Source organism: Marmota flaviventris, chromosome 4, assembly GCF_047511675.1.
Source record: "Marmota flaviventris isolate mMarFla1 chromosome 4, mMarFla1.hap1, whole genome shotgun sequence".
NCBI lineage: Eukaryota > Metazoa > Chordata > Mammalia > Rodentia > Sciuridae > Marmota > Marmota flaviventris.
Window position 1 is genome coordinate 162,015,632 of NC_092501.1, and position 25,117 is coordinate 162,040,748.

The 25,117-nt window shown below is 36.6% G+C and overlaps 1 protein-coding gene across 1 annotated transcript; it reads right to left on the minus strand.

Annotated features, from left to right (window-relative positions):
• Arglu1 (arginine and glutamate rich 1) lies at window positions 1-24,359 on the minus strand. Its single transcript, XM_027938850.3, has 4 exons — window positions 23,768-24,359; window positions 16,177-16,402; window positions 13,805-13,888; window positions 1-863 (listed from the first exon to the last, which is right to left on the minus strand). The coding sequence occupies exons 1-4, from the start codon at window positions 24,112-24,114 to the stop codon at window positions 699-701; spliced, it is 822 nt and encodes a 273-aa protein (XP_027794651.1). The 5' UTR covers window positions 24,115-24,359; the 3' UTR covers window positions 1-698.
• Between the last annotated feature and the right edge of the window lie 758 nt (window positions 24,360-25,117).

Here is a 25,117-nt window from a genome sequence, read left to right on the forward strand (position 1 = left end):
TGAATTTAAGACTTTACTTTATTCAGCAAAATCATTTATTTACACAATGGGGAATGCTGGTTTGATTTTGTCAATGAAATAAAAACAAACTGAACAGAGACAATACTGAACTGTATATATATATGTATATATATATATATATTTTGTATCAGAGTTGACCAACTGTTTCCTTACCTGTATCGGGAACATCAAGAGCAACAGTATCACAAGGACACTGGTTTAACAATACACCACACAGGTCCAGTAATACCCTGGGAATTTTCCAATGCAATTACCAACTTTTTCTTTTTTTATAAAGATATAAAAAAACAAAAAGTCAGCAAAACCAGCATTATGATGTAATAAACAGAGTATAACCCTGAAGTCAGTGGGTCAGTAAAAACCTTATCAGACCATCTAGTTACAAAGTGATCTGCTCTTCTTCAGACCACAATACAGAATCCAAACAGGTGAAAAAATATCACTTTTTAGAAGATAGCAATGATCTGATAAGGATTTGACTTAATGGAAGTTAAGGGGGAAAAAATAAAAATAAAAGGGATTGCAGAGCATAGCCCCTATTAGAACAAGCTAACTTTCCAGATTTTCCAAATTAAAAAAAAAAAAAAACCAAAATTAAAAAAAAAAAAACACTTCAACATGAAGCTACCATACAAAGTTTTTCCATGTTTCTTTGTAAAAAGTTCAGAGTTTGCAATTTAATCCTGGGTTTTTAATGAGAAGGACAGTTTTGGCCTGGACTTCCCCTTGCCCAGGATAATTTTTTGTTCTTCTTTTTGTTGACGTTGTCGTTCTTGTTCTAGTTTCATCCTTTCCTCATGAATCTTTCTTTGCTCTTCAACAATTCTCAACTGTTCTTCAGCCTGTAAATTAAAAGAAAAATTAGACCTTTTATTAATATTTTGTCTATCAAGTGACAACTGATGATCAATACAACATACAAGAGCATGTTTCTCAAAGTATACCTAATATCACACAGTAGATGATAAAAGAAAAAGTGATGAAATAGAATCTTCATTATTCCTGCATTTTCTGTATTTCACATTTTATGAACAACAACAAAACTGTAGGAAAACACATTTTGAAAATGGAAAGAAATTTCTACAAATCATCTTTAGTGTAGATTTTCTTTTACCTATCTTCTATGAATTATTAACCAAAACTATCAATTATAAATCAAGGCAGATTTTTGTTACCTATAACTGGTTACTATATTCATAATTAGAAAAGTATACAATAAATGATAGAAAAATCCCCCTTGGGGCTACACTGTATTGTTGATATGCAACTAAGAAATACTATAGACATAATTTCCTAGAGAGAAAAAAATTAGTAAACTTAGTGGACTAAAAATGCTATCTAATTTCAAATGCAGTGATTTAAGTAACTCTTGCAGTGCCTTCAACCCCTTCAATCTCAAGCAAAGAATTTACTGTATTCTCCTACAGGTTTCCTCTCTTTACCAAGAAAATTCCGGCCATTGTCATAAACTTCTTATTAAATCTTTCCTTCCTACCTTCCACATCCAATTCCTCAATTCTCAACCAGGTATACTATTACTCCTCTTCCCCTAAGACACTATGCAATGATTAGGGGATAATTTGGGATGTCACAAATGGAGATGATTACTTGCACCTGGGGGGTAGAAATCATGAACAATGCTAGACATCCTATAATGCAAAAGATAGAATCCCACAATCAATACCAAGGGTTAACAGCGCCACCATGAGAGCCTGTTTTTAACCCCTGAATTTTCGATCCATCACCAACGTGTCCTTTTTTCCCTCTGATCTTGATTTTTTAAAAACATTCACTGTATCCTGTGAGCTCCCTTCAATTTTCATTCAATCATTTTAAGTCTTTACTTCTATTTCCATTATTCTATTGAAACTATTTTCAAGATGGTCAATAACAATATATCCAGTGATGTTTCTCTTTATTTGAATAAATTATTTAATTATTTAAAAAATGCTCTCTCCTACATATTCTCTAATACAAAACACTAGGTTCTCCACTGGATCACACATTTTGTCTCTACTTTCTTTTAAAAAGTAAAACATAAAGTGACTAGACTGAAGGACTGTTGGCAGAGAATATGTAATAATAGCTTCTGGGATGCAAAAATGCTAGAATTTTATCTTATGGATAGGCAAAACAGAAAAAAAAAAAAGCATCTCCTAAATATGTTAATACAAAAAGGTTTAAGACAATGCAGGGAAGACTAAAAGGCAGAAGACAGATGGTGGAACAGATCTACTATAGTTAAGTCAGGTTAGAGAGAAATAAGCAAAGATCGGGATGAAATGAGCAAAGCCCTGGTAGCTGGGTCAGGTGGAAAATCCAAGAGAGATATAACATAATCTTTTCTCTCTCAGATCTTTTTTCTAAGCTACAATTACAGGACACAGAGTCCCAATGGTCCTTTCAAAATTCAACATGCTCAAACATTTAAATTTTTCTATCTACTGTTCTAATTCTACAGATTTCTTTTGCCTCCTTCTCTTCCTGAAAACAACTAGTCATTAAGTCTCCTTAATGCTTCTTTTACATTCTCTCTGGTCTGAGAGTTTATTCTTGTTTCCATTGCCAACATACAAGTTCAGGGTCGCACATCTCTTGCACACCTAAAACAATATGCCTGTTTTCAGTGTGTCTTTTAATCCATCCTACAGATAATGTGACTAGACTTGCTTTTCTTTACCATTCCTCTCTTGCTCTTAAATTTCCAATGATTTTTCCACTGTCTACAGAACATAGCTAGTGTTTCTAAATCACATTTCTATAAGCCTTAAAACTTACACTAAGAGTGGGGATATAGCTCAGTTGGTAGAGTGCTTGCCTTGAAAGCACAAGATGCTGGGTTCAATCCCTCCCAACACACACACACACACACACCAACAACAAAACCTTACACTAAAATTCTACTTGTACATTAGAATCCATTTCAAATCACTAATCTTCCTTAGATTTTCCATGACAATTACAACAAAAAATTATATTTCTATTCTTTAGCTAACTCATATGCCAATTGCTTTATTCAGTTTTAATAAATCATCACACATTTAGGATAAAAACTTAAGTGTGTACTACTGAATAAAAGTGTGTTGCATGTGTTTTAGGAAATCACTGTCAATATAAAACACCCAAGCTCATTTTTCCCTAAAAATCCAATTCTGCCCTAGAAAAGCATATTGGAACCCTGGGGAGTGAGGGTGAAAGGGCAAAAAGAAAGAACATTATAACCTCAACCTGAGATTAGAATTAGAATTACAGAGATACCATCTTTTACCCTACCAAACTGACAGAAATCCAAAAGCATGAAAGCATTTTCTATCTTAACAAAGTGCACTTTGATCCCCATCAAAATTGTACCCTTTGCAATACTTTAACCCAATGATTTCATTTTCTGGAATTTATAAGTATGCTTGCACACATGCAAAACTAATAATTTGATAAGGTTATATATTGTAACATATTTCATAAAAGGAAAAGACTAGGAAAAAATTCAAATATTTAGCAATTAAGCACTGACATTAAATAAGATATAAAAGATCTACAAAACAGAATACTGCATATGTACTTAAAAAAAAAAAACTAAAAAAAGCCTCCACATTCTGAAACAGAACAAGAATATGCTATTACAGGATAAAAGCAAAATGCATGCATACAGTGCATGCTACCTTCATGCAATAAATAAACATATATATTTACCTCTGACATGCATTTTAAAAATTCTAAACAAAAAACATAATTGAATGTTTTAGGAGATGGGAATAAGAAGTGGACAGACCAAGGGAAAGATACAGGAACTTTACTGTATATTTTTCTTTAAAAGTCATGCGAACCATGTGACTATATAATCAAAAAATTGAAACAAAAATTATAAAGTAAAGCAATTTCATAGAAAAATCATAGTGCACTGAAGTTACCTTTACACCACAAATAATCAAGTCTCATTTTTGTTTAAGTCTACAAACATAAAAGATATAAGTACGATTGTACAGTAGAGCTATAATTTCTCTGGGACCATGTATCTCAATAGAAGTTAATTCCCAGTGCTAATAATATAGCACCAATTAGAAGTACTTAGTAATGTAATAAAGTTTTTCTGGCTGGGTGTTGTGGCACATGCCTATAATCCCAGTGGCTCAGGAGGTTGAGGCAGGAGGATCACAAGTTCCAAGTCAGTCTCAGCAAATTAGTGAGACCCTATCTCAAAATGACAAAATAAAAAAGGACTGGGGATGTGGTAAGTGGTTAAGTGCCCCTGGGTTTGATCCCTAGTATCCCCCCAAAAAAGTGTTTTTCTGTCCATCCTTTGGTAAATTTAGTACCCTTGCTAGGTCTTTTTATAAACCCTAACCTCCCTCCAATTAACTTCTTCCTTCCTGACTGACTCAATCTAGCAGAAAACATCCATTGTTCTTCTCACCTCTTCTTTTGTTTCACATTTATGCAGAAAAAAGGAGTGTATGCATGGGGGTAAGGAACAATACAAAGTTACAAGGATAAAGTGGTGAACATCTTGGAAGTCAAGGAGAAACTTAAGGCCTACAACAACAGAGCTATTACATTTGGACAGGTCTTCCTGGCCATTAGACCCAGGACTCTGCAACCCACCCCAAAAGTGACTGGTAAGAAGGAACATACAGAAACAAAATGTACTGTTATGTTATAGGTAAGGAGCCCTTTTACCCTCCCAGTATCCTATACCTTATCTTTACTCAGAAAATCTAATGATATTATAAAAATTACTTTCACACTTCAATTACATTGGTAATTTATTCAAAGTGTTGCCGAACAGTCCCTTTAAGTAAGGATACTGAAAACCACTCACTATTTGATATATACACAGACATGAAATCTTATAGAATGTTAAAAAAAAAAAAACACCCCAAAGACAGAGATATTTGTTATGAAGAGTAATTACAAAAATAACACCAAAAAGATTTAAAAATTAAAAAGTAAAAAACAGCACAATTAGGAACCATGCCACTACTAAGAAATATGAACTTTGGATGTTTTAAACCTTCAAGAACGCAAATCCTGATCCACTCTGCTATTTGTAAATTTAATTACTTGATACATCATCTCCTCTATACATTAATGTATCTCACTTTAAATAACAAATGAATAAAAAAAATTTAAAAAGAAATTACAGTTGATTAATTCTGACCTTCACAAAACTGTATTAATAAAAATTTTTTAAAGTTTTTTCATTTCTAAGGCTAAAAAATTATCATAGAAGGGTAAGACACAAGATCCTCTCCCTTCTTAGTAACGATGAGGTTCTCTCCTTATGGTATACAATATTCCCCATCTATCCTTATGTGATATCATTAGCTTCCCTACAAAGAGAATTCATGCCATCACATACTCCCTTCTCAATCTATTTTAATTCTTGTTACCTTTCTAATCTTAACCACCCCTCCCCCTTTTTTGTGGTTCTGAGGATTAAACCCAGGGCCTTGTGCATGAAAAGCAGGCCCTCTACCAACTGAGCTATATCCCCAACCCTTTAAACCACTTTTGAAACATCAACCTTGTTATCTCCTGAGATGCCATATTAACTAAAGATAACTGCTTCAAAAGGTAAAAAAGACTGATAATTGAGTTAGGTATGAAATATCAGGGATGAAATCCACTGTCGTAGACCTCCAAAGACAATGCTCTATGATACTGCCAACAGAAGTATGTTAACTACAGAATTTCTTTTATCCTTTATGTTCCAAAGTTTCAAACAAAACCTGTATCTTCTAGATATGGCTCCTTGAATCTTCTGCACCCTAAGATCTCTTTTCTTGGGGTTAGAAAATTTTGTCTTTGTCATTTATTCCATTTTGTATACTTCAGTTTTCCTTAAATGCCTGGTAATCCCTGTAGTTCTTAGGAATGATTACATCAGAGGGTCTTCCATGGTACTGACAAGCTAACTTTCTTACCCCTTTTGCTTCCTGTACATATCCCATTACCTGCCCATTTATGATTCTAAGAACTGCTACTTTATGAATACAAGACCCCATCTTCTCACTAGCTTTCAATGGCTTCTTGTTTCTAGTCTGTCTTTCAAGTCATCCTTCACAATAACATCTAGTTATATTTTAAATTGCTGTCCCCAAATACATTAATCTTTTTCTTTGGGTACCAAGGATTGAATACAGGAATGATTAACCACTGAGCCATATATCCCCAGCCCTTTTTATTTTATTTTGAGACAGGGTCTCACTAAATTGATCAAGGCCTTGCCAAATTGCCTCAGCCCCCGAAAACTGTTGGGATTATAGGCATGGGCCACTGCATCCAGCTACATTAAGATATCAAATGAGCGTTAAAAAAAAAAATCATTCTGACTGAAAACTTTCATTTCAAACTAAATTAAAATATCTGACACATTCAGTGCCATATTTTTCTATCTCTTAAAATGTGTATATTATTAGCTCTCCTCCAAATTGTGCCATTTCCACTTAAATGTTTATTCTACTATAAAATGCCCTGTTCTCCTCCAAATGGTATATGGCTGTTACATTAAAAAAAAAAAAAAATCAGCACAAACTGGATAGTTTGCAAAGGAAATGTACTGTGGAGATGGTAAGTCTAAAATCAGTATCCCCACAGCAAAATCAAGCTGTTGGCAGGAATACTTTTCTTTCAAAGGCTCTAGTGGAGAATCACCCCCGCTCCTTCCAGCTTCTAATGGAGACCAGGATTTCCTGAATTCCAATCATCAAGGCCAATATCCTCAAATCTCTTTGTTGGTCCTCTCATCAACCTTCCCTATATGTGAGGACTTTCTTGGGAGTCTGACAGCCTCCCTTCACCATGTCCTTTCTTTCTACCCCTTTCAGTCCAGAGTTGGCAGTGTTTCTACTAATAACATTTTCAGAAACCTTGTTGGTCTTAGTTCATTTACGGCTGCTATAATACAATACCACAGACTGAATAATTATAAAGAAATGGAATTTATATGTTGCAGCTCCAGAGGCCAGGGAGTCCAATGAAGCATCTGATGAAGGCCTTCTTGCTCCATCATAACACAGTGAAGTTATCATGTGACCAGAGAGCATTCCCACCAAAAAGGAAAGACCAAGAGATCATTTTATAATCAGCATTAATCCATTTGTGACAGTGGAGTCCTCGTGACCAATTAACTTCTCTTAAGTTCTCACCTCCCAATATAATGGCAATTAAATGTCAATATGCATTCTGGAGATGTTCAAACCACAACAGTCTTCAACCCAGATCACACAGTAGACAAGAGGGACCTACACAGGTCTTTCCTAGATAATCTCATCCATTACTGGCTTTTACTGAGATGGCAGAGGGACCTAATAAATCACATGCATGGTCTCTTCAGCAACAGCAAAACTATTTCTTGCCAAACCTATGGCTTTCTTTCTAGAGCAAGTTCTACCAGTGAACATCTTTTGTATCTGGACAGACTGAGATATTCCCCCCAAAACTGAGTGCTGATTCTTTTCAAACTTAGTCCATTCTTTGATCTCCTCTTTTTATTTTATTATGAACAGTAAGAAGCCAGGCTACACTTTCAACACTTAGTATTCTCCTTATAAATTCTGCCTTCTATATAATTGCAAGATATAATTCAGCTAGGTTTTCTATCACAAAAAAAGCCTTCTTTTCCCTTAGTTTCCAATAACATGTTCTTGACCAGCTTTTAGCCAAAGCACCTTTAAAGTCCATAGTTTCAAAACTAACAGTTTTTTTAAAGCAATGTATCCATTTTCCATCACATGCCTTAAAATCTTTCCAGCTTCTACCCAATTCCAAAACCACATACACATTTTTAGTTCCAAAAAACAGAAATATATGCTAGAGGCCAGAATATGGAACTAGTATCACTAGTCTGAAATCAAAGTATCAGCATTCCTTTTGGAGGCTGAGCCCCTTGCCTAACTCTTCCAGCGGCTCCCAGGACTCCTTGGCTTCTGGCCACAGTACACTAAACTTCAAATCTCTCTCTGCTTTGTCTTTACTTCAACTTCTGCTGTTTTGTATGGTAAAAATACCCTCTTCTCTCTTGAAAAGGTCACGTGTTGGCAGTTGAGGTTCACCAAATAATCCAGCATAAACTCCCCACCTCAAGATAATCTCTCACATCTGCAAAGAGTTTCTCCTATACATACACTTTTCTCAGCCAAACAAGGTAATAGTTCATAGATTTCAGGAATTAGAATATAAGTGTCTTTCTTTGGAGAAGAGGACCTTTTTCAGCATACTACACAAACATATTAAAAAGTTTTTGCTCACATTTTTTTCTTAGAACTCCTTACAGAGCTCTCTCTTAATCATAAAGTGAACTGTTTATTTTACACTTAAAAACATGGATATATACACTTTCAAACATCTCTCAAATGGGTATTCAAAGTGATATAGCACAAGGAAGGATGAAGGAGAAAACTAACTCAATATTAAAGATACCTATAAATCAACTTATAATTTTCACATATTATAAAATTTCAAAGAATACCCATCTAGTCAAAATTAACCTGTCCTTCTTCTAATCAGCAAGTTATTTATAATTTAATCAAATCTGCCAGTCTGATTCTTAGTTTAGGTATTCACATGTAGATTAATTAAACCCCAGGTCCCACACATTCCTATTTTACTACCACCTCCACCAGGGGAACAAGTTGAGGGTTGTTTTTCTTACTAACACAATCTCCTGCAAGAACATTATTCCACAGCAATATCTAACACCTTTTAAAAAGTCTGCTGCTTCTCTTTCCAAGAGAGAAAAATTGATATACATTTCTGAATACTTGGGGTTATTCTCAGGCATGTCAAAAAAACAAAACCTCTGGAGACTTCAAAAAATTTTAAGTGCTACTTAAAATAATAATAATAAACCTGTACTGTATTAGCAATAACTCTTGCAATATTTGAAAAAAGCTGTGCATTGCCAAAGTAAAACCAAGTCACATTTAGATGAATTATTTGATTTAATGAAACAAGTTATGTGTGTCAGTTGAAATTTTATTTTTTATGGATAGACAAAGCAAATATCTTGATAGAGAATTTGAAACTAAAATGAATTTAAAAAACTACCCTTGACTAGAGCACTTAATATTGATCTTCATATATAAGTTGATAAGCTTAACACATTACTGTCATCCCTGGGCCCAGTTTTTTTATCAGAAGGGTCTATTGAAAAGCTGGTCAAAAGTGTGGCTTGTTAACTGTTTTCCTAATTTTGTGTGATCATGAAAGTGATATAGATTACTTGTAGAATATGCAGAAACTGAAAACTATTGGGAAGCACTCTAGCATATATATTTCTGTGTCTTAAAATGTACAAATATACTTTTTTCAAAATAATAGTATATTATAGATGTAAGTTTCCTATTTGGCTATTTCCTATTTCCCCTGCATCAAATATTTTTTGATTACAGAATAATTCACTGATTATAATTTTGCTAATAACCTGGAATGTTTTACTATTTTAAATAATCTGGGGAAAATTTTATTTTTGTGTAACTTTATTTTATAAATTATAATTGATTTTATATGTCAATTTATTTTTAGGATCCATTTTCACATTCTTAGAAGAATTTGATATTTACTAATTTACTGTTAAGTATTTTGGGAAATTGTATTTCCATTTAAATTCCCAAAATAATCACATAAAGGACACTCCTTACACTATATCCTTACCAACACAGGATACTGCCACAGCTTTTCCAATTTAGGATTTGCTATTACAGAAAAACAAAAAAGAGAGGGGCATTCCTTTGCTTCCCTATTTTCTGAAATTTTTGTAGCCTTTTTTTTATTGTACTTGTATAAATAATCTCTTTAATGTTTGTCAATTATTGTGAGCTGTAATTAGAAAGTTGGCCTTCTCTTCCCATTTGTAAAATATCACTGCTTTTATGTCTTCACTGTTACGATGTTTTAAAAAAAAACTCCTCCCCCCTCCCAGAGTATTTTCTTTAATCTGCTTTCAAAATCTTACTTAACATTGCTTTAACATACTTACCTTTCCCCCAGGATCCCAGGAGATTCCATTTCACCTGCTCTTGTGTTTGTCCTATTATTTCTGCTCAAAAGGCCTTTGCCCTGCTTCATTTCCTCACTGCCTCCTACTTCCAATTTTATCTATCCAGGCTGAGCACAAGGGGTACCTTTTCTAGAAAGGTTTCTCAAGCCTCCCACCATGACAAGTCGATCAATCATCTCACATCACTGACACCACCTACCAAATATTTCCATACTAATTTAGTTAACTTTTCTTGGAGTTGGCCTTGTCTCTGCAATAAATACATTAAATTACTTAGAGGAAATGAATTCCTTGTCAACTTTAAAACCAAAATGCTTCTCAAAAACAATTTTAGTAAATAGCTCCTGAGGCCACAACTGCTTTCCCCTCATTTTCTTATGACCAGAATGCTTCCTATCTTTTTGCTTTACATAGCACACAGAACAACAAACTGCCCACACTTTTTGTGTACTCATGAAGTCACAAAACAATCGCAAATGCTGGTTTGATCAGATGAACTGCCACTGCTAATATACTGAGGAAATTCCCCTATGGTATCTGTAACATGCTATTACATCTCCTTCCTTTCACAAACACCAGGTTATTTCAATGGGATTCTCAATGAATTTTGCATTATATTTCCTAAAAAAAAAAAAAGTATAAAATTAAAGCACAGTGCTTTTTCCCTTACGGAAAAGTCCAATAAAAACGAAAGAAATCTCCATGTGTTCTATGCCACCATCTATACAGCAATAATTTTATACAAAGTACATCCTACTTTCCCTGCCAATATGACTACCAATAGAAATTTTTTAAAAAACTGCTACAACATCAACAGCTTCCTATGCTTCTAACTTACCACAGCAAACATGTGTTAAGTATATCTGAATTCTTATCAACTTTTCTAAAATTCAAACCTCTTTCCCCCATGGTATCTTTCCACAGCATTTTAGTGAAAAAAAAATGTCATCAGAATAATAACACTCCCTACAGTTGACCAGCTCAAACATAAATCTATGCCCTCTAGAACAGTCCTGGTGCTAAGTGGCCCGCAGCCCAATAGTCTGCAAATTAATCAGATCACAAATAGAAACCAACAGTAAGTATTTTAGAGGACTTTCATCTTTCTAGCAATTCTCCGAACTGTATTTTTTAAAAGTAGAAGTCTTAAATGAAATGGGATTAAAAACACAGAACTAGCCATCTATTACCACTTGAAAAGTACTCCTCTACAATAGTTACCAATCTGTTCCCAGAAATAATAAACAAAAGTTTGTATTTTTATGGTTCATATGAGTAAACAAGAAGAGCTGCTGAAGGGACAAAAGAGGCTAAGCTGTCCCTAACCACCCCAGGGTCAGGAGGGATCAAGATCTTGGCATGTCAGGCTTAGGTGAGGAATTTCCATGCCATCCACAAATCAAACCTACCACAGCTATCCTATCTCTTCAGCATATCTTACGAGGAATTCTAGTTTCAACTGCTTGGTTACTTTGTTTCAATTTTCTAAAAATCAATCATATTTTTCTTCTCTTTTAGAATGTCCATGCCTCCCAAAGCAGACTGTGTTTACTCTTTAAAGCTGACACTTTAAAACTCAAGGTCTGCCAGGCTCCACATGGCCCACTTGTAATCCTAGCTGCTCAGGAGGCTGAGGCAGGAGGAATTTGAGTTCAAAGACAGCCTCAGCAACTTAGCGAGGCACTAAGCAACTCAGTAAGCAACTCAAAATCTGAAGAAATAAAAAGGGGTAGAATGTGTCTCAGTGATTGAGTTGTCGTGAGTTCAATCCCTGATACAAAAAAAAAAAATAAAACTCAAAACTCCCTCTTACTTCCGCATGTGTACAGAGATTCTCTCCTTAAATGGAATCAGTAAAGAAGCATTATCACATATTTGTAAAAATGATAAATTCTATGATTTATCATACATCTCATATTCATATCTTTTTCTTCTACCTAAGCAGATTTCAAAGTATTTCACTGGGAAAGTAGGATTAAGGCTTTCTAATACAGATTTCATTATGGCCTTCAAAATAAGCAAGACAGTGATAATTGTCAAGATGCTAAGTCACCTAGCTTATTTCCAGTATCATCTTTATCTGGGGCACTCTATTTTTTTTTTAAAGTTATGCTTTTGAACCAACTATCCCATATTAACGTTTCAGACCCTTGTGAACTATAGGATAATAAAGTTCTCCTTCACCCTAAGTAGGCTCCATTATCAATTAGACTCTTCTTGAGATCTTTTATTGTGAACTCGTCAACACAAAGATTATTTTTTTAATAAAAATAAGCCAGGAACAGTGGCACATTCCTACAATCCCAGCTACTCAGGAGAAATGCAAGTTTAAGGCCAGCCTGAGCAACTTAGTAGGACCCTATCGCATAACTTTAAAAAAGTATGGGGTGTAACTCAGTGTCTGAGTGCCCCTGGGCTCATACTTCACACACAAAAAAGGGGAACTGAAGCTTACAGACTAGCCATGCCTCCCCACCTCCAGTCAACAATATGACTCAGCAACAAATATCATTGTTTGGGCCCTTTTATTCTCAATACATTTCTAACTTAACAATCTTTTCTATATTTCTCCCCAAAGCCAAGAGTTCCTCCTGGGTCCTGTCTTTACTCCTGGGCATTAAATCACCACCACTAATCACCTCCCTCTACCATCTTAGGTAAATGTCCTTCAATCTCTTCTTATATTCTTACTTTGAAGTAGTCTTCCTGTATATACCACCTTCATGGTGGATAAAAGTCTTTCCTCAAAGTACCTATTTCCCTTTGTGTGTTTTGGAATACTCATATCCATAGTCCTTGAATTCTAGCTTTCTTCTTCCTCAGACTGAGGCTACTTCAAAATCTTTATTCAACTTCAAAAATGTTGGTAAACATTAAAAAAAAAAAAAAAAAAAACCTTGGAAGGAAAATAGAAGTGATATAGTTTCTTCCTTTTAAAACATTTACTCAATGGGATGCTGACTCATAATGGTTATGGGGGGCAGAGGCATGGGAGGAATGGAGGAATTTTAGATAGGGCAAAGGGGAAGAAGGAAAAATGAGGGGGCTAGGGGATAGGAATGATGGTGAAATAAGTTAGACATTATTACCCTAAGTACATGTATGAAGACCCGAATGGTGTGAAAATACTTTGTGTACAATCAGTAACTTGAAAAATTGTGCTCTATAAGTGTAATACGGAATGAATTGTATTCTGCCATCATGTATAACAAATTAGAATAAATAATTTGATTTTAAAAATTTGCTTAATGTTTTTTACATTGGTTTCTTTACTGCAATTTAAAATTGCTCTTTACTACTTTTATAGCTCTCATTATCATAATTACTTAAGTCTCTGTGATTAGATTATAAACTAGGAATAGGAAAAAAGAAAAAAAAAAAAGAATTTTATTATCTTCATATACTTGGCTCAAATATATACTCTATTCTGCCTCGTAGCCCAAAACAAAATGCTAAACATCAGTTGGTTTAAACAACTCCAAGATTTTGGTGTTAGTGTTTTTAGGCATAGAAGAAATGTGAATGGGCTTAGGATGGATAAAAACTGGGGAGGGGTGAAAGTAGAACTTCTCCATGAAACCTGTTTTAAACCCCTGAAAATTTTGGAGTCTTCTCCAGACTAAGAATCTAGTCAACTATTCACACTCCTGCTTTAAAGCATTAGAGTAGCTATGAGCGTCCCCAGCAAATAAGTGAAATTATAAAGCATAAAATCATTCCACAAAATTTGTTAAAAAGAAAAGGCAAATGCAAAATACTTCTCACAAATGCTTTATTTAAACTTACCAGTTTGGCTTGTGCTTCTGCAATTTTTCGGTTATTCTCTTCTAGTATTCGCTCTAGCTCCTCACGTTTTGCACGTTCTTCCTCCTAAAGGGGAGGACATGTTAAGATATTAGAAAAATAAAATGTTTATTTTTATTGATAAATATTTACTAATCTTCCTCTGAACTTTTTTGATCTGACTTACTGGGTAGCTTTATAGCTACCTTCTGTCTGACAAATGATAAACTGTGCAGCCACTAAAATTGGTTTCTAGCACTAAATTTAAATCATCCCTCCCAGTCCAAACAGCAACCGACTAAACCCTCCCTAATGATAGTTTCCTGGCAATTATTACTAATATTTTAATATCACACAAATCAACAAGGACAACTACAAACTGGATAGTATTTACCAAATTAAAAAATAATATATAAAATATAAATAAAGTGAATATTTGTCTCACCAATTATGTATACCTACGTATTCTTTACCTATACTCCTTTAATCAGCATTAAAAGTTGAATATTTACTGTCTTGTCCAGTGTCCTGCAGAGTGTGCTCCTCGGCTGCCATACGCGCCAGCTTCCTCTTTAAAATGATTTGTACTGTTAGCTTGGCAATACCTGCATCAGCAGCTCAACCATTTATAAAGAAACAACATACAAGGAAGGCTGAGCTGAGGAATGCAGATGTTTATGGTAAGAAGGAACAAAAAAATGTAATTCATCATTCCTAAGGCAAACAATTAATAAGAAAAATACATTTACTGTTAGTGAAAAATACAAATGGTAATCCATACTTCATGGAACTAAGGGCTTCTTCCATGGGGAAAATGGACTTAACATTCAGATGTTGACAATTTCTAAAGGCAGCTTATATTGTCATCTACAGTCTGAACTGAAATTCAGGAATCCAGGGGATGCATGGTTAGGAAATAAAATTCTGCAATTTATTTTTGCTTGGAGAATTTAATGAAATTTTATAATGCAAACTATATGAAGACTGCATGATGATTTGGGCAGTGTTCAGATCACAGCATACATATTCAAATGATTTTAATATTTGAAAAGACTGTCAGAGGGTTGTGTCCGTGTAAAAAAAAAAATTGTTAATATGAAACAAAAAGCAAATGAAGAGAAAAAAATCTTTACTATGATTAATAACTCGCTACAAGATAGCACAATTACTCCAAAAATATCATTATTAAAAGCACTGGTATCATTGCAAATTTCATACGTTCAATTTTATAGTCTGTGAAATCCAGTATAAATATAGACATGTATATCTAAAGACAGGACAAGAGAAAAACGCATGTTATAAGCTAAGCTTACTGGAAAGCAAAGAGATTTGATACTGCATCAACTTGTCCACAACTATGCCCACATGAAAAATAACAATGAGCCATATTTTAAGTCAAATATTTCAGTTCAAGAAAATATGACTACAGGATTTCCTACATCACACCAATGGGATTCATGTTTGTTAACACAAACTATTTTGATGGGTGACACTCAGTGCTGTGAAGTAATTAACCCTGAGTGTCCCAGTGTCTTTCACCAAGTTTAGGATCCTGGAGTAATCAGTGCAAACAAGCCATAAAGCTTCAGTAGCAAATTACTGTCTCACAGAAAGACATTTTCAACTTCTGCTCCAGCTGCTGATAAAACAAATCATGTGTTTAGCTTGACTCCAGACAAGGACAACCTGTTCCTTCATAACTCTCTAGAGAAAAAAAGGAGTTGTTAGTAGATACTAAAAAAGTGGATGAATATTCTGGACATTTTTCCTAAAAAGATTCCTTGAAACACATTAGGAAAATGGAGGGCCTTATGATCAGAATGCTAGAATTAGTCCATTGTGCTGAAGCAGGATTTGGGGGAGGGGGAGGAATAAAAGAAGGGAAAAAGAAGAGTGAGAAAACCTATTTATCAAAAGCAGGTGCTGTCACTCAATGTTAGGCCCTGCTCTTTTTAATCTGACTGAAGGCAAAAAGCCTCTCACAGTCTAGGTAGTAGAGTGATAAACAGAAAAGAATATACAACCACAGGTGGCTTTTTAACCTTTTCCCTTTACCACTTCCTGTCTCCCCCCACCCGCCCAAAAGAATGTAAGTCCTGCAGCCATGGCAAAAGTTTCAAACACTTCTCAAATATATAAGCCAGTTCCATTAAATCAAAAAGTATCCTTGAATAAGTTTTATGAAAGTAACTTTTAAGTATCAGTCAGCACTTCTGAATAGGCTAAAAAATTAACTTTCGCAGCAATGTAAGTTTAGATGAGAAAGGAATTAGATAGTCTGTATTCCATCTCTTTCTGAACTGAGCAGGAGGCACAACCGGACACTGAAAGTTTTGCCATGGACTGTCTCTACTTTCCAAACGACCGAGCGTTACCTCTCTAGCTTTTTGTGCTGCAAGCTCAGCTTGTCTCTGTCGCTCGAGTTCTTCGAGCAACTGCTTTTCCATGATGCGCTTGGCTTCCTCCACCCTTCGGAGTACTTCTCGCTCAATTTCATCCTTCCTTTTCTCTAATTCTTCTTCTACCCTTTTTGCCACCAATTCTTCCACTCTTCGTGCTGTTTCTTCCTCGATGAGTTTTTCTTCTATTTCCTGTTGTCGACTATGAAACAAAGTGGAAAAAAATTATTTTGATATTTTAAAAACACTAATTTTAAGTCTCAATCACATCAGCTTGATTTTACATATTTAATGACTTTACAATTCATTTCATGTCACATATGGGGAAATGTTAAATATATTAAGGTGTTAAGAAATATACTTCTGTTATTAAATTTATAATAAGAGGATAAGCTGTTAAAAATATATGTATTTGCTCATTTGCCAACCAACTCAACAGAACAGCTGAGCTACAGAAAAGCAAGAGAATCTATTACGCAGCGGGGAATTTAGACTGGCTCAATTCATTTGCCCCTTCTCCTTAAGCAAAGACAGAACAAACAGACTTAAAGAGATTTGACTGAAGTTAACAGAACTGTGAACCTTCCACTCAAAATATAGATCACTGAATTTCTCAACTTTTTTCTACTGTGCCTTTTCTTCCAAAAATTTCACTGATCTTCAAGGAAAAGCTCCTCCAGTAATAGGAAAAGTAGAAAGATGAAAATATAAAGTTCAATGAAGAATGATATTTTTGTTTTATTTAAATTCCATTCTATTATAAACCAGCTTGTTTATTCAAAATAAAATCTGTGCTGAAAATACTAACATTTATCAAGGTATTATCATGGAAATCTTACAAAATTTATACCAATGCTTGCCTCTAGTCACATGCATCTAGTCTAAATTGAAGATTAGTATTAAGAAAAACATAAAAGATCTAATAAAAATTTGACAGACTAAGAATATATTAAAATTAATTCTGGTTTCTTTTTAACATGGCTACTAGAACACTATAAATTGCCTATTTTGCTCATATATTACTAGTGAATAGCATACTGAGGCAATATTTGTGCTTAACTAATGAATTCAGAGGCTCTTGGAGTACTCTAAGTATCTACATCCTAAGAGAACAATTTATTAACACTTCAACTTTCTCACAATCCAAATTAAATAAAACCTGCAACTTTTATATCTTTTGGTGACTCATTTGACATACCTATGTATGAAACAGTCATTCAATTCATAAATTTAGTAAAGACTCTAGTTTCAATGTGACCTTTAAATACCTCAATCCACTCCAACTTAATTCTATTCTTGGGAGTGATTCAATTCCCACCCAACAGGTTTTCATTCTCAACTTCTGTCACTTATTTAGTGACACCACACTAATACTAAAACTGTCTTCAACATTTTGCTTCACTTCAGTTTCGTCATTTCTCTTCTCCATCAAAAAAATAGGAGGTACTAGAGAAAGTTTCTTTTCCTTTAAGGTCCTAGATATTTGCAGAACCCATACTGAGGACTCCATTTCATAAACATCTCCTAAATTTTAAAAAAAGATATGAAAGCGTAGGAATAACTATGCTTCTCTCCTTTTCCTTAACTTCCCATCAAATACAAGATTGTGGTAATTACAATAAGCCTTTTTATATACAGCAGTTCAATAAGAGCATGTACTTTCTGTGACACTACCTAATAGGAACTGCCAAGACCATTAAAAGAATTAGTAATTTCAATTCAATGGAAATTAAATGACAATTTTAATATAAAATGTTGTCTCTATTTCATCCAAAGGGAAGGAAAGAAATAACAAAAAATAAAACAAGTAAGGCTGACAACTGCTGAATCTGGGTATGGGTTTATAAGGATAACAATATTCTACTTTTATATATGCCAACTTTTCATTAGTTTTATAAATGCACACACACATTTGCTAATTGATTATTATGTAATTATTAAATGTAGAGGCCTAAAAAGAAACTTGATATTTAAAATTTCAATACAATGCAATTCTTAAATATCAATGTTAAGTAGAACTCAGTACTGACTATTCAAAAGGATATTGTAAGAGTTTCAATTAAACTTTCTATACAAAGTGGAAAGGAAGGAAAACAGTATAAGGCTTTAAATTAGCTCAAGAGTAGAAAAGTTCCCAATTTAGGAATATAGATAAAATTGGAAAAGACCTTATACTTACATATTCAGGGGTTTTCTCAGGAAGTTATGCCATCCCTAAGCACTAACACAGTGGCTAACTGGGCCACATTTCCATACACTTGATCATTAAGGACAAAATGAGCCAAAAATATTCAGGTTATTCTTCACAGCAAAAATTAAATCAGGATGGTGTCAGCTCCCTGTGTCTCTACTCCCACTTGATCACACCAAACCAGAGGGGCCAGAGGACAGAAGGTGAGTTTCTCTATTGCTAAGTCAAGTCTAAGTACAGCTCAATGGTTTTATAGCCCAAAGGGGAGGGCAAATGGAAAGTCCCAAGCTCAACTGAAACAGTGGAGGGTGTGAAACATCCTCCTGCAGTCTCACAAAGCTGCTTTATCTCCCTTTGCTCCTGGAGGAACTACAGACTATTCCACCATGAGTGCAGTAAGCCTTACTGATGTGTCTCTAAGTGAAGACCAGCAAGGTCTGGGCACCACAGCAGAACTGTTCCTCTTGGAGTATTACAAGAATATAACTTTTGTTGGTATTCTTGGTAAGATTAAATATGCTATTCTAGAATTCGGGGAAAAAAATTTAAATCAATTTTTTGAACCAGTATTAAAAATTAAGGTTTAGAGTTCAATACCACTTCATTCTCCTCCTGTACACATACAGGCACATATACAATTGAATTATGCATAAATTCATCTTCATTGATGGCAAATTTATCACCATAATCAATAAGACCACTGTTAAGCTAACTCCCATAAGAGGCAATGGAACTTTCTTGAAGATCAAAACACTACTTACTGGTCTTTTTAAAAAGATATGATATCTAATAGCCAGTCCATAAAACATTTGCTATAGGAGTTGTCAACATCATATTATTTTCTCTAATCTATTCCTTATACTTCTCTGATCAATCATTTCCTTGCCAAAAATATGTGCTAATGAAAGGTTAAATCAAAATCTTCAAGTTTTTCAATGGAAATGGTATTATTACCTGGACCCTACTTCTTCTATGTGTTCTGGTATTTTAAATACACTAGTCACAATCAACTTTAAAATGGTAACAAAACAGCAAGGGCACAACATTTCACAACTGTCAAATGAGTATAACTTGGCACAGAGCAAATGTCACTACTATTTTACGATGTCTTTAAAATGTATGAACTCAATCCTAGAGGTTTATTTCCAGGAACTGGTTAAAAATTATTAGCCAATAGCAGTTAAAAGGTCCAAATCACTATCCTAAAAGCTCAGTATAGCATGTCACCACTTAAATCTTAGATATGTTCCTACAATGTATGAATTATTGACTGAAGCTAATAAGTTAAATTTCTGTACTCAGGCTTAATGGGTGCTGCTAAACTGTGAATATGAACCTTGGTAGACTTCAAAGCTAAGGAACTTAAGTACTTTACTATCCTACACAGTCTCTCCAGAATAAATGTGAGAGGAAAAGATATGAAGTAACTACCAAAACAACTAGCCACAAATACCAGCTAGATCTTTAAGCTCTCTTATTGTCTCAAAGCACCAACCTCCAAGAATGCACTGTTCCACATACCAAGTTTGCTTTCACAATGAGCTCTTCAAGTACTGTCTGAGAATCACAGAAACCCTAGTTCAACAGTAGAATATTCAAGCTTTGGCACATCACACCATTAACATTTTCCTGATTTGCTACAAGACATTTTCAACTGTCTATTTATTTTAGCAATTAATATAACACATATATAGCATCTCTTAAAAAAAAAAAAAAGTTAAAAAAAATGGTAATACCAGTCTACTGGAGGGGTAAGAGCAATTCATGAATGGATGGGAGACACAGACATGATAACCTTCTGAATCTAATTTTGAATCATGTGAATTAGCTATTCAAAGTGAGGAAATAACTTAAAGGCCTACCTTTTACTGCATTAAGATTATAACTCACAAGATCACTTTTTAAACTCAGCAGGCTCTGACAGTATAGAAGTTATGTTAAACAACACTGAGACCCATTATATGCCAAACACCATCTAGATAATTTAGATATACCTACAATTTTCATAATAGGACAGGTATCTCCATTTCACAGACAAAAAAAAAAATCTCAGAGATGATTTGTTTAAGGTCTTAAAAGATTAAGAAGCAAAGCAATCTCATCTCCTCTGGGACTACAGAATTCCTAATTGGTTAAACTCAGCAAATGGATCTTATTTTACTGTTTCCATCTAATCTGAGAATTCTTGAACACACAAGATACTCTGCATTGTTCTAGTATCTGCTCTGCTTTCAACCTGAGCTTTTCATTCAGTCCCTTTAACCAACTTCTCTTCTCTCCTTATACTCTGCCTTGGTCGTTTCATAAACTCTCAGGATTTTAATGATACAAGTAAAGCCCCCTTTCCTTAGGCTTCAGTCCACCATTATTAATTTAAGCAAGTTCAGAATACCTAAAACTATGGCCCACAGTGGAGTGCCAAGTGGAAACTCCTGCTTTTCCCTCTTCCTTAGCCACTGTTCAGCAAGTTTCTGGATAAATTACAATAGCCACACTATAAATAAAAACTAATAATGTTCTTTTCTTTAGGTCTGAGATCCAATTTTATATCCCATGTTTCTTAAATTGGTCCTTCTTTTCCTTTCTAGTAACTGTACTATTCTTGCCTCAGTTTACTGTATCCTCCTTCCTCATAACTTGTTTCATCTTATAGAACTATTCATGATCTGTTTAGAATGGGGGGGGGGGGTGCGTGCCATTTACCTCCTCAAAACCTTTCCTGTTTCTAGAATGAAACCAAATTTCTTAATATGGCATATAAGAACCCTTCCTTAATTTCCAGCCTGTTTACATCTTCAGTCACTGTATCACTGTAGTACTTAAAGAACTTCTTGTTGTAGCCAAAAATATCTGGTCCACTCTAAGACCACTGCCTTTCAAGCTCCTTATTGTGACAGGGGTGGTGAAGGAGGCTTTCTCCTTTGGTCCACATATACTCTATACCCAGCATGACAGTTTTTCCTCCTATACCCTTAATTCATTCTTTAGGACAACTAAGGTGTTTACCCACCAGGATGCTTCCTTTATACAGTTGTATCAATTACCTGTCCTTGAATTAGCCATCAAAATCTTAGAAGAGACCAATCACCTTTATATTAATATTGCCTAGCACAGTGCCTGGCACCTACTAAAGTCTTTGTAAATACTAACTGAATGAACTAACAGGGATTTGTAAACAACTACTTGCTCCTGTTTCCAAAGCTCTAACACCTGTCTTTCCAGACTTTTCTTTGCATTATTTCTAAGGCATTAGACCACATTAAGTAAAGTCTATACAGCACACAGGAATTTAGGGTTCAAGTGGCTACTGGTCCTACCTCTTTCCCCTTGTAAACATGAATGGCAGTTTCTCTCTCTCAACCTAGAACCATATACCAATTCTATTTCCTATCATCTCATCCCTGGATCTCTTCTCTGCTATCCACATGTAGCTTCTAAATGTTTCTAATTATTCTTTATATATCAAATTTCCTTTCATTTTTCCTTTAAGTTTTAATTTCCTAGTGAAAGGCAAGTAGTTATTTCACATGGAAAAATTATCAGTCATGTCTTAGGTAATTTCTCATATATCCTGTTGATAGCTTTATCTTTTTGGCTAAGGATCTTTTTCCAGATCCAAAAGCTGGATTTTACATGTTTTCATATACATCATCAACAGCTCCAAGTATAGAAGTGGAACAACTGCATAAGCTTTAAAGAAATGTAGACAGCAAATTAGTAAACTTTCTCTCTAGTATTATTTATGATATATTTCCATACATCCTAATAACTTTGCTTTTAGAAACAAGGTGTGCTGGAAAGCCTACATTATACAAACCTAACTGCAGAAAACTGTAAAACCCCTAGACAATAATGTATACATAAAATCCTTGCAGGAAGATCATAATTTACTAATATTCCTGCCTCATGAGTACTGGTTAAATAGGGAGTTAGTATATCTGTTAAACTCTACTTCCCTACTGTGAGTTTGGGGAATCCAGAACATCTAAGTAACATGATCTTAAAAGTAAAAAACACAACTCTACATTTTTGTTTGAAAAAAGGGCTTTCCTTTGTTGCCTGAAACAAGAGATTTCCCTGCCCTAGTAGCTGGGATTACAGGTATCCAACATCTGACCTACACAAAACTATATTTTAAAACCAGACATTCACTTAGTGTGGTTTATCCACATTTACACATCTACTCTTATATCCAAAGACACTTGAGAGGTGATTCCTTTTCAGATCCACATGATTTTACCCAAACAGAATTTCAAATAAGAACCCTTACAGTAACTGATTTTCCCTACATAAAAATTCTGTATGTGAGCAAGGCAAAAATAAAGACAAATACTTAAACGTATTCTAAACAAGTATACTACAAGGGGGAAAAAGAGAACTACACATACTCACTGGAGTATATGAAGGAATAGACTTTGTATAGAATGATGGTTACATAGGTGAAATCAAATATCAAAGTCGACTAAGGTATGCATTTTGATTTTTATTTGTTTAAAAAAAAAAAAAAAAGGGATAAAAGACCAGAGAGGGATATAAAGCAAAGGCCACACCTTTAAACACACTAAGCCAAAAATGTGGGGGTTTTCTTTGTTTTTTGATGAACCACTTAAAGTGTCTTAAACCCTGTCCTCAATCTAAGCTTCAAAAAAAGATGCTTCTGGCAAGCTGCAATTTATACCCCACGGGTTAATTCCTTTCCATACCCTTCACAAGCGGACCTGCAAAAGCTGACCATCCGCACCTTTAGGCTAACCGAATCCCCGCCTTACCCGCCAGCGCAGCGCCCAGACCTCTTTCTGAACTCCACCCCTACTTCCGGGACTCTCCACTCCGCGCGCCAAAATCGCTTTCTCCCCTCTAGCACCACGATTTTACATCCCAGCCACCTCGTGGGTCTTTCCACTTAAGGGTTTCAAACCACGTGTTCCCCCAGGCGGGTGCTTGCACCCTTCCTGCATTTCTCCCAGCCCCGCGCCCCCACTCTTCCTGCCTACCCACCCCGCAGCGCCCCCACTCTCCCGCGCCCACGAAGCCCGCAGCCCCCAGTCTCCCGGTTTACCCACCCGACAGCGCCCCCACTCTCTGCGCCTACTCACCCGCAGCCCCCCACTCTCCTCGTCTACCCACCCCGCAGCGCCCCCACTCTCCCCATCTACCAACCCGCAGCCCCCTCTCTCCCCGTCTGCCTGTCCCGCAGCCCGCTCTCTCCCGGTCTTCACACCTCGCAGCGCCCACGGCTCTCCTAGCCTACCCACCCCGCAGCGGCCCCCACCTTCCCGGTCCGCCCACCCCGCAGCCCCATCCCCGCCGTTTGCCCAGCGCCCCCACTCCCGGCCCGCACCCCCACTCTCCGGCCCTTCCCCCCGCGGCACTCACATTTTTCGCTGCCTCTCGAACTCCGCTTTCTTCTCCTCCTCCTCCCGCTTCTGCTTCTCGTCCAGGCTGCTGCGCTTGCTCACCGTGCGCCCGAAGATGTCGATGCGGTCGGGCGGGGACGAGGCGCGCTCCCGGTCCCGCTCGCGCCGGGACACGGCCGTATTGGTGGAGCGCGAGCGGGACCGCGACTCCCGCCGCCGGTTCCGTTTACTTTCCCGGGACTTGGAACGCTTGCGCACGCGCTCCTTGTCCCGCGACCGCGACCGCGACCGGCTGCGCTTCTTGTTGTGCTTGCTGCTCTTGGTGTGCTTGGAGCGGGACGAGCTCCGGCTCCGGGACCGGCCCATCCTTCCGGGCGCCGCTCTGACTAACCGCTGGCCTCGGGCCCCGCACGCGCCTGGCTCCCCTCGCCTCCGCCTTCGGACGCGGGCTGACCGTCCTGTGGAGGCCGGAGGAACGACGGCTGTCCACTCGCCGACTTTCTTCCTCTCCTCGAGGTCTACAGTCACCACGAAGGCCGCCTCCAACGAGAAGGCCGCAACGCAAGGAGTCTCTAAGATGGCAGCTGCGGCTGCACCGGCCGCCTTTCCCACAATACCCTGCGCGAAACGTGCCGGAGCGTGAGCCCCGCCGCCTGACGATTGTGGCCGAGGACTGGCGAGCGTTTCCGAGCGCACTCGGCCCTTTTCGCCACTCCTGGCGGAAGCCTACGAACTCAGGGCCGGAGCCTGCCGCCTTTGCGTCAGTGTACTTTTAGTTTTTCTAGTAAAATGCCACGCAAGGTAGAATGGATCAACGTTTTAATACGATCTAAGCCACGCCTTGACAGGAGTTGATTGATTGGATTATTTTCTAGGAGCAGATCACCTTTGGCAGATCACTCCATTGTATAGAGTGACCTGTGGCAGATCACTCCACTCTTGCTGCTTGTTTCCTTGTTTGCAAAATGCATTTTGACGCACTTTCTGACCTGGTTCTGAAGCTTACAGGAGATAAATTATGCAGTAGGGTTTTGATTAGTGTATGCTAATACCTGACGTAAGACTTAATGTGCATTCCAAATGCTTTTTAAACTAGTGCTTAATTCTTTAATTCTTTAATTTCTGAATTAAGTACCACTGTTATTCCTATTTTGTAGATGGGGACCCTGAGGTCTATAGAGGTTAAAAAGTTGCCCAAGGTCACACACTTATTAGATGGCAGAGCAGTGACATGTTCCTAGGTAGGTGGTGCAAAGACTACACATAACTAAGACCAACTGAGCCCTGGCCAAGAAAAGCCATGTTATTCTGCGGTACAGCACTGTCACTGTCAAGCCACCCCACCCTTATCCCCACCAAAAAAGACAAT

Excerpts from the sequence above, each read along its gene's own strand:
- Arglu1 (XM_027938850.3), bottom strand. The coding sequence starts at position 24,114 with ATGGGCCGGTCCCGGAGCCGGAGCTCGTCCCGCTCCAAGCACACCAAG. Across the intron at positions 16,403-23,767 it reads TTCGAGAGGCAGCGAAAAAT|TCGACAACAGGAAATAGAAG; the intron begins GTGAGTGCCGCG and ends TTTGTTTCATAG. Across the intron at positions 13,889-16,176 it reads CAGCACAAAAAGCTAGAGAG|GAGGAAGAACGTGCAAAACG; the intron begins GTAACGCTCGGT and ends CCTCCCCTTTAG.